Here is an 11310-nt window from a genome sequence, read left to right as displayed (position 1 = left end):
ATTGAACTTGTGTGATTGATTGAAGAGTATTGTTATCTAGGCGCTGCGGATGTAATCAAAACTGTTGTCACGATATCTCCATTTGCCGCTGTCAAGCCGTTGGAAAACGAGGAGAAGGATAAACACTGTTTTGAGCCTATTTTAGCTTTTTTTTACAACTATCCATCAAAATTTCCATTGCGAATGGAAAATAATAAACTTTTAACACGAGAACAAAATTGGAATATTTAATGGTGAATTGATCATGTTTACCTAGGTGGTGCGAATAGAAACGGTTTTATATTTCAAGCTAGCTAACACACACCTACACACTCCCGGCACACAGCTTGTAAACACGCACGAGCGTTCAATTTTCTTGCAACCACCTTTCTCAGCGCGGTTGTCAAACACGCCGTCGCGACGCTGTTCGGAAATGGTAAACATGATCAATCCATCATTATTCCGATTTTGTTTTCGTGTTCAAAGTTTATTATTTTCCATTCGCGATGGAAATTTTGATGGATAGTTGTTACAAAATAAGCTAAAATAGACTCAAAACTATGTTTATCCTTCTCCTCGCTTTTCAACGACATGACAGCGGCAAATGGAGATATCGTGACAACAGTTTTGATTATATCCGCAGCACCTAGATAACAATACTCTTCAATCAATCACACAGGTTCAACAAGGTTTAACATAACCTCCATCTTCAATGTTTGGCTCACGATGTTTGGCTCCCGATGAGAGAGCATATTGAGTCAGTCCGCGACACTCAGATGTTTACCATTTCCGAACAGCGTCGCGACGGCGTGTTTGACAACCGCGCTGAGAGAGGTGGTTGCAAGAAAATTGAACGCTCGTGCGTGTTTACAAGCTGTGTGCCGGGAGTGTGTAGGTGTGTGTTAGCTAGCTTGAAAAATAAAACCGTTTCTCTTCGCACCACTTAGATTTTTACTTAAGTACAATAGGGGGATGACGAAAGGCCAGGATCAGTAACCCAGCATTCGATTGAACATGGCGTCCAATGTTTTTGTTTTGATTGCTTGATATTCATGGCAAAAATATTGCATCTTTTGCACCGTATTCGACCCCCTGCAAAAATTTTTTGTCCCACCACAATATGTTCCCACAAGTTTTAGCATACATTGGTTCGTTTCGCTGCTAGAATTTTTCAGCGACGGTTACACTTTTTGGGTGGTGCATGGAATAATCGGTTTGTTTACTTGCTACTGCCTTTGGTGTTTGACGTGTGAACAAATATTTCAAACGTTTGAACGTTTGCACGGTAATCTAAAGAGCAAAGCAAGATGCAATACGCTTGAAACATCGATACTGCTTCGCTGCTACATAAAATATCGTGCAAAGTGATAAAGAAAGAGAAACAATCATCAATAGCTACAATTTCGTTTGAAATGTTTAATTTCCGAAATAAGCACTAGCAACACACGAACCACACACTCGAAAACCAGGAACAAGTTAGGGTACACCGACCAGAAAGGGGTACCAAAACGTGTGATTGATTGATTGATTGATTGATTTGTCTTTATTAAAGAGACTTTCAGCCCTTGGCTGTCTCGTCTCTCAAAACGTGTGGATTTACCGGCACTTGCATTGAAAGACGTCTTGCGGTAATGACAAGTATAAAAATGTTTTCAAATTTACCATTGCAAAACGTGATCATCGACCAACAAACATGTCGATTTTTTTTTTTTTGAGTGCAGATTGTCAGCTCTTCTTCTTCCAATCTGTGTTGACGTATTTTTTTGGACTGGAGGGAATTTTTGATACAAAAATACGAAAATCGATGTTTCTCCTGAACCGTGCGTCGGACATATGTCGGGCAAATCGGGCAAAGCATGCTAGATAGAGGACAAGATCCGCTACCCCACGCACTACGATTGACATCAGGTTTCACGTATAAATTTAAAGAAAAATTGATTTTCGCGTGTGAGGAAATTTCGGGTTTCAACCGTGGCAACCACCAGGGTGCGAGGCCGCCATTTTTAAGAATCCAACACCTTGTATGTAAACATTTATGTATCCACAAAGGATTCCATTGTGGATACACGATAGATGTTGGCTCCTGTCAGATGCATTAGGTGGGATTAGGGTTGCCACATACGTGGTGGCAACAATATTGACATCGAGGATGAAACCCGAAGTTTCCCCATAGCCGACAATTGGGTTTTGAAATTTAGAAAAAAATATATGTTTTTTTGTTTGTTTATTAGTGATACCACAGGCAAACAGACGTAACACTTCGCACATTTTTCGATTCAAATCATAGTCACGAAAACATATTCGCCCAATGCTAAAAGGCCTATGTTTGGCCGACCACCAACTAGGTGGCGGTAGTGAGCAAACGTCAAACTCGAACAAAAACGATGCGAGCGCCACGGTTGGGCAGTTGGCCAACTATCAAATTTTGAAAAAGACCGTTAAATCGGTGTACGATGTGAATTATCAGAGTGTTACGTCTGTTTGTCTGTGTTTGAACCATTCTTAGTTTGAACCAGGTTTGAACGATGTGCAGATTAGAGGGGGTCAAATTAAAAAGTGTTCAGATTAGATGAGGTCAAACCAACGGGGGTAGACGGTATCATCATCAACATTGTTGTCACTTCGTAAAATGGCTCATTGTATGTCGGTTCGTAACATGGCTTGTAGTGGTTTCTGCTTCAAGTGGTGTTGCGTGTACGTACACGTTGCATTACACGAACACTACCTGAGTTACTGGTTGAAAATAGTAGACAAAAATCAGCTGATCCCGGCAAAATCGAATGGGCATATTTTCTACCAGTAGATTTGGGAACGTTCAAAAATTACGTCCAACATTTGGGGGAGGGGGGGGGTTCTAGAAAAGTGTGACAGTACGTGTATTAGGTATAGGGAAATTGCGTGACAGAGGGGGGAGGGGGGCTTCTAGAAATCCCGAAAAACGATGGATGTAATTTTAGAATCTTCCCTTTGCATTAGTGTTCGTGATGCCGCGCTGCAAAACCACTATTCCCCCGGTAAACTGCCAACACTGAGTGCAAAAGTGACAGACGTCAATATGTTAATGACCCAGTAGTTTCCATCGCCTTGTTCCATTTGGTACGCAGCCATCTTTTGCGGCATTTTGCACAAAAGAAGCGCCGATTTTGTGACGAGCGAAGCAGTGGTGTTGTGTGTGGCTTGGTAATAATTTCGATTTTTTGCTAAAATAGTTCAATATTTCGACTAGTTTTGTGTTTTATTAGAGGAAATAGTGCTAGCGAATGTGTTTGTGGTAAAATTTTCATGAAAATGTTTATATCTATCGAATAATTGCAGTTCAAAGTGCCCCAATTTACTAGCGTGTCTGCCGAAGAAGGGAGCTGGGTGAAGCGCGAAGAAGAGGTGAGGAACTTTTTCGGCTGGCTGCAAGCTTGACGCGATTTGGCGGGTGATTGCTCTGTACGGAAGCATCTGCAAAAATGGGTGATCGCGGAGATGGAGGTAGGATTTTGTGTTAATTCGTTGTAGCGAAAGTGCTGGAATTTGATTGAATTTATTTTGTTTCAACAGCGGAAGCATTCGATGATGCCGTCGAGGAGCGCGTTATCAACGAAGAGTACAAAGTATGGAAGAAGAACACTCCGTTCTTGTACGATTTGGTAATGACCCATGCCCTGGAATGGCCTTCGTTGACTGCACAGTGGTTGCCGGATGTGACCAAACCGGAGGGCAAGGACTACTCGGTGCATCGGTTGATCCTGGGAACGCATACGTCCGATGAACAAAATCATCTGCTGATTGCCAGCGTGCAGCTGCCAAACGAAGATGCCCAGTTTGACGCGAGCCATTATGACAACGAGAAAGGAGAGTTTGGCGGATTTGGATCTGTGTCGGGAAAGATTGAGATTGAAATCAAGATCAATCACGAGGGTGAGGTCAACAGGGCTAGATACATGCCACAGAACCCTTGTGTTATTGCTACTAAAACACCATCTAGTGACGTGCTGGTGTTTGACTATACCAAGCATCCGAGCAAACCGGAACCGAGCGGCGAATGTCATCCAGATCTGCGTCTCCGAGGTCACCAAAAGGAAGGCTACGGATTGTCCTGGAATCCGAATCTGAATGGATATCTTTTATCGGCTAGTGATGATCATACCATCTGCTTGTGGGACATTAATGCCACTCCGAAAGAACATCGAATCATCGATGCCAAGAACATTTTCACCGGTCATACGGCGGTCGTTGAGGACGTGGCCTGGCATCTGCTGCACGAATCCCTGTTTGGTTCGGTTGCAGACGATCAAAAGCTTATGATCTGGGATACCCGTTGTAACAACACATCCAAACCATCGCATACTGTCGATGCCCACACCGCCGAGGTGAACTGCCTCAGCTTTAACCCTTATTCGGAATTCATTTTGGCCACTGGATCTGCGGACAAAACCGTGGCCCTGTGGGATCTCCGCAACCTAAAACTCAAATTGCATTCGTTCGAGTCGCATAAAGACGAGATCTTCCAGGTCCAATGGTCGCCCCATAACGAGACCATTCTGGCTTCATCCGGCACCGACCGACGGTTGCACGTGTGGGATCTATCCAAGATTGGTGAAGAGCAGAGCGCCGAAGACACCGAGGACGGTCCCCCAGAGCTGCTGTTCATCCACGGCGGCCACACCGCCAAAATCTCCGATTTCTCGTGGAACCCGAACGAACCCTGGGTCATTTGCTCGGTGTCCGAGGATAACATCATGCAGGTCTGGCAAATGGCCGAGAACATCTACAACGATGAGGAACCGGACGTGCCGGCCAGTGAGATTGAAGCGGGGGCTCCCTAGAGAGATGGTCCCGGCATTTTAAATTATAAACTCGTTTTAATTCCCCATGGTCACAACACAAAGTATCGTAGAGCTGTAAGGTCGTAATTCCAAAAAGCAAAAAATAAAAATGGCACCGTTTAAGGAAGAACATTGTTCTGGTTAACAGGAAGCTACCTACGTAAGAATGTGTTTTTTTTTTTCTCGACTGGAAAAATCTATTCCAATAAATGTGACATTGTGCGGCGTGCGTCGCTTTAGCGTTAAATCCTAGAGATAAACTATTTTGTCAAATAAAGCACTAAATTGTCTGAAAGTGAGATCTGCTTTCTGATTGCAGTTGAGAAATTACCAGCTCATTAATATTAGTTTAAATTCGATACCTATTGTGAGATCTTATTAACTACAAAGTAGCTTTACTGCCAGCTTATTAATATTTTTTCTCCCCTGTTGGGGAAATTAAGCCACTGCGATGAACTTTTGTGGCATGTCCCGTTTTGATGTTCGCATCTAGCTAGCTATGTGTCAAGTACTTAATCAGTTTCCACCAGGACGCGTCGTCTCCCAGTCAGGTACAATCTTATTTCTAAACTCCAAGACCTCAGGTTCTGCAGACCAGATTTCACAGGGTTGCAAGCAACAACTATTTAGAAATCTTTGCCTGCACGTGTATAAAGCACCCACCACAACTGCAAAACAGATGTTCCGAGGTTTCACGTTCCGTATTAGGGGTAGGCGGGGCAATATGGACACCCTCAACATTTTGAAATATGCGAACTTTTTTGAACTTTTAATGAATGGAGAATATATTCCATTTGTCTAAAACGTAGTTTCAGGAAAGAAACATTTGAAATTAAAATTATACTTGATTTTACACGAAAAAGTTGCGTCCTCCGTGTTTTTGTGCATGGAAATTATAATTTTCACACCATATAAAATAAGATTTGGTGAGCAGGTCGATTAAAACCTGCAAGTAGTTTTGCTGTACATATCTACATGCTTAACATGTTTATAATTCTTCTTTATTATATCAAAAATCAAGTTTGGAAATATCTTCTGCTGCCGGGGCAAAATGGACACTCACCTTTTTGAAAGAAGCGGCAAGGAAAAAATATAACCTAAATCACAAACCAACCAAATTCTTCGATTTCAGTATATTTTTGGTTAAATGTTCATTATAGTAGACATAGGGTGAAACAAATTGGTCAAAAAACGACAGAAGTGGAAAATAGTTGTTCTAGGCACAGCTGTACATGCCGACAAAATCGAAGCTTTATCCAAAACAGCCTGAATTTAAATTAACTGAACAAAAATGATCTACTTCGGCGAATTATTCATCCATAATAGTTGTTTTGTAATGAAATGACTTTATAGGTGTAAATAATGTACGAAATTCGTAAATGTCTCATGGTGTCCATATTGCCCCATGAGGGTGTCCATTCTGCCCCGTATGCTTGAAGACGGTCATGAAAAACTAACATTTTTTGAAGTGGATATAGTTATTTATGTAACGAGTTGCAAAAAGTTGATTTTTTCAGCACGAGTCGTACATTTATTCAACGAGGCTTGCCGAGTTGGATAAATACAAAGAGTGCTGAAAAAATCGAGTTCTGCAACGAGTTCCATACAAAATTTTATGCAATGATTTTTTTTCATAATGCAACCCATTTAAGTTGCATAATGTACATAATGCAACCCAAATGAGTTGTATTATGAACATTATACAACTATTTTTCATTATGCAACTCATTTCAGTTGCATAATGAACCAGTTCGGAAAAATTGGCCATTATGATATCGAAATGAGTTATATAAAATATGCCCTGCCCTTCGATTCAGAAAGGGGTATGGGCGCGTTCTGCCAACTTGGTCGAGGTAGATTTCTTGTGTGAACAAGTTCCATACGGACATTCAAAAGTGCCTGAACGAAATATGTCGCTTGTTAGGATCACTTGAAGATCGGATGGAAGATCATTCTCTCTTTTAGAATATACGCGTTCGTTCATTTGTTGTTTTTCTTTCGCGTTCGTGTATTTCAAGTTTATCTACCACTGAGTTTGATGATCGCTGTTAAGACAGCAGGAATGATCTTCTCATCTGCATCCGTTGAACCATTCTGAATGGCCGTAGTGAAAGTATAACCAAAACACTAATAATATTTTTTCTATCTTTTCATGTACATCAAATCCCACGCCCGAGTATTGAGTCGGACACCAGGACATCGAATTAATCAAAGCTAAGTACATTTGATTTCCTTTTTCATCATATATGGAAGGGTTATGAAAGCTATATAGATGTTTTTAGACTTGGGATTATTTATTTTTCTAAACTATTCGGTTGATATAGACAAACACTATTAGTTTCATTTGAAAAATATGCAATAATTGATACCGTTAGTTTTTCACACACACACACACACAGTTCTTGAAACTTTGTAGCATTTCCATTCTTAGTATTTGTAGGAGATCGTTTTGTGGGTGGCTCCTAGTATGTTTGAGTGCCTACAGTGATACTTGGTTACAAATTTCATAATGTTTACATTTATCTGAATTGTCGGGGTCAACTGAGATTGGGAAGGAGGGTGTAGCATACAATGGTGCTGGGTTGCAAAGCTGACGTGTGATCGATATTTGGACGCATTTTACCAACGCAGCTTGACATGACGAAAACTGATTAATTTTACTAGCTGGACAACGTAATTTATGATTACAAAGTAGAAGACATCTTTACAAAGCCAACGTGTGAGGTGTGATCAATACTCAATACTTAAATTGAATTATTGGCGTTAATGCCTTGTATATGACATTTTGGACAAATATTTATTATTAACAACGTTTCCTTGTATAATAACTAGGTAGACATTTCTAGGGCACGTGGAAGAGAATGACATGGCGATGTAGAACCGATAGGACAGCTGAATGATTTGACTGTACATTAGAATAGATAGCTAGGTTTTGTATGTCGTATCATGGGAAGCACATGACATATTAAAAATCATTGTCTATAATCTATCATTGGGGATAGCGCCAGTGCTGTAGGTGGCTACCAACGTAGGTGTTATCGCAGCAAGGGTTGTTGTCTTCATTTGTTATTTGACCGTCATAGATTCGATTAAACATTTAACAAAATGTTTCTTGGTGGTAACATTAGTATAGTTGTCGACATAGACAGCATGTTGTACTTTATGTCATTTCCAAGAATTAATTTGCTTTTGGATATGATCGTTCATGGTGCTTCAGATTCCGTAGGTAAACATTTTTTTTTTTTTTTTTCAAAATAACTTCAAAGACTTGACATGACTGAGGGCTGACATGATAGGAGAGAAAATGCAAAAATTTGGTTAAAACTACATAGACACAATGTAAAAAACTAGTGTTAAATAAAATCTTAGACGGTATTATTTCACTTATCAAAAAAAGCAGGAATTTAGTTAGGACTTAGGACGGTTGACATTGTAAAGGGTTACGATGGATATAATATTACTTTGGACTGAGATGATCACAGATATGCAGAAGACGACTAGCGAAATCAGAAACACAATTTGATACATTATTGACTATATTTTGACAAATAGGGTTTGACAAATTTCTTTACAATATCGAATGGAAGCTCAAAAAGTGTTATCTAACACTAATATGAGAGTTATTTGGGGATGATGCTGGTGCTGTCAATGACTAACATCGGTTATTGACACTATTGGTAATCAGCTTGAAATAATTTTCAGAATGTATTATAAAATAACTGAGGATATTATCTGATTATTGTTTGGGGAAGCTGTCAGAAAAACTAGTTGCCCATATCGGCTAAAAACGCTAGCTCTGATAGCTGTCTTCGAATAATTTTCAGAAATATCAAATCTTTAAAAATTAGCTACGACACATTTTTTTTTTCTTTTTGCTCTTTGTATATTTCTCAAGAATAGTACTCTGAAGGCGTTAACATAGACATAGCCACCCTTTTTTATCTCTGAATGTTGTCCAGTGACCTCGGAGATTTTCGATTATTGAAATATTGTTCAATTATCAAATCATCTTTGGAGCTTCCATTCGGTCAAAACACTAGTGCGATGGGAAAAGTTTAAAACAGTATTTTTAAAAACTACAACGACCCAATGCTAATTACTACACACTTTGCTCAAGTTGACGACATCGTCTAGTCCATCGTGAGTATTGGTCCTAGTAGGGGGAAAGTTGGGAAAGGGTCCAGGCTTTGCTATCAGCTGTCCTGCAGCTCCACCTGGTCACTCTTCAAAAAAAAAAAAAAAAAATGAGTTATATAAAATATAAATTATGATACTGAATTGCATAAAATCATTTTTCTTCGTGAGCATTCTTATGCAATAGATGCTAAATAGACTTTAAAAGGATACATGTATCAAAAAACTAAACTTTTTGACATCTTGCCAGGTAAAGTTGGCAAAAACCTTAGGGTGTCCATATTGCCCCGCATACCCCTACAGAAACGACAGATATTACTCTGAATCTGGCCAAGCATTTCAGGTCCATTTTTATTGTACAGTTTGATATGTTTCTGGACCAACTGTAAATTGGAACCACTTTTAGCAAGCTCGTCTGCCATTTCATTCCCTTCAATGCCACAGTGACCTGGAACCCATCAGTAAAGTTTACACAGTAAAACCGCTCAGCACTAAAATGTGTACGACCTACTCATAAATGGATAATTTCCATACCACTCATAAAATGTGTAAGAGTTACACATTCACAAAATCTGCTCCTGCCTCCACAAAATCGTTAAAGTTGCAATTTTTTTGTATGGCAATCTAGCTAGGTTTACTAGTGACCTAGGTGAACCAAAAAATATAGGTGTTTCGCATCTAGAATAGGGTACGAGCAGATTTTGTGAATGTGTAACTCTTACACATTTTATGAGTGGTATGGAAATTATGCATTTATGAGTAGGTCTTACACATTTTAGTGCTGAGCAGTTTTAGCGTGAAGCTTTAAAGTGCATTTGTAAGCGCACAATGCTTTTAGTGCAGCTTGACTATCTTAGAAAATACAAATATTTTCAGGCAGATTTTTGCGCATTCCAAAATAGCAAGAATCTCTGATTGAAACATCGTAAATAACACCGTATCCTATAGGATAGTGTCCCATCGCCACTGAATTTTGTATTCGAGGGCCATAGATCCCTGCTCTCGTTTTTATTCCAACATTTGAGTCATAGAATGTATAGAATTTGATTGATCCTTGACGAACAGTGGAACCTTCGACTTCCCAATCTGCGCGAGTTGTTTCGTGCAACTGGTAGGAAACATCATGGTTCTCCACAGGTTTCATCCAGTCCTTAATCATTTTCATTACTGGCCTATTTTGGAAGTATTGTGCAAAGCTCAGATGACCTACAAAATCACCTGGCATAAACTTTTCAACTCGGAGTCTCAGGTTTAAGATCGTTTAAGGTAGCAGATTGAGAATCGCATCTAAAGCCTTCACATCCGTGATGTTCATCTGGCCAACGTGCCTCTTCATGTGAGCCAACATGCTTGCTTATCTGCAAAGTCTACTGTGACTCTTTTCCACAAGGTTGTTCACAATATTGAGAAAGCATTCATCCAAAACCAATATTGTTTGGGTGTTTTCTTAGATATCGAGGGTGCTTTTGACAACGTTCCTTTCGATGTCATATAAAAAGCCGCACGAAGTCATGGTATATCAGCAATGATTTCCAATTGGATTTACCAAAAGCTTAAAACCCGACATCTATTCTCGACATTGCGTCAAGAAGCGATAAGGAAATTGAGTGTTTGTGGGTGCCCCCAAGGGCCAAGGAGGAGTCTTATCGTCAGAGATGGCATGCGCATCAGAGCGCCAAGTGAGAAGAGAGACGATGTGCTCGCAGAGCTGTTTATCAGTGCATATCTTTATTAAGGGATGAACACACTCACTTGCTATCTAATATTGCAGCTCAGAAGCCTGCAAACAAAAAACAGTGTATGGAGGACTTTTTCCTTGCAGTTTCATCTTAAAGTTCGCCGAATTTTTGGTATAAGTGTGCGACCCTTACTTTCTTCGGCAAACTTTTAGATAAAACTATAAATCACAGCCAAACAGACGTAACTCTTAGAGGAAACTCATCAAAAACTTTTGCCCAGTGTCATTTTTATGAGCACACTGCCGCGCACGACACTGTCGGCCATGATGGATTTCGATTTGACGCTTTGCTGACACGCACAAACAATTATTTTACAAGACCTTTGAGACTTGTAATCAAAAGTACAAGTCATAGCTAATATTTTATACTTGTAGTTTGTTTATGCAACATACACTTGTAATTTTTACTAATAATATTAGTCCAGCCGCCTTGTAACATGTACTTGTAGTTGTAGAATATTTATGCAACAGGAAATTACAAGTTACAAGCTACAAGACTAATATTATTAGTAAAATTTTCATTATGATACAGGCCCCAGATGAAATAAAAATGTGTTTTCTAACAAAAAGCAGCTCAAACACCTTGTTAAAGTGCTTCTTTGGACTAGTTCGGAAAATCTACCCAAGAAAACTGTCACGATC

General features: G+C 39.7%; 1 protein-coding gene across 1 annotated transcript; it reads left to right on the top strand.

The window, feature by feature from the left end:
* The first annotated feature begins 3004 nt into the window (after positions 1-3004).
* Positions 3005-5095, top strand: LOC109621259 (chromatin assembly factor 1 p55 subunit). Its single transcript, XM_020076250.3, has 3 exons — positions 3005-3159; positions 3295-3459; positions 3529-5095. The coding sequence occupies exons 2-3, from the start codon at positions 3438-3440 to the stop codon at positions 4794-4796; spliced, it is 1290 nt and encodes a 429-aa protein (XP_019931809.1). The 5' UTR covers positions 3005-3159; positions 3295-3437; the 3' UTR covers positions 4797-5095.
* Positions 5096-11310: the final 6215 nt, after the last annotated feature.

This window comes from Aedes albopictus, chromosome 3 (assembly GCF_035046485.1).
Source record: "Aedes albopictus strain Foshan chromosome 3, AalbF5, whole genome shotgun sequence".
NCBI classification, from domain to species: Eukaryota; Metazoa; Arthropoda; class Insecta; order Diptera; family Culicidae; genus Aedes; species Aedes albopictus.
This window is presented reverse-complemented; position numbering and strand designations above follow the sequence as displayed.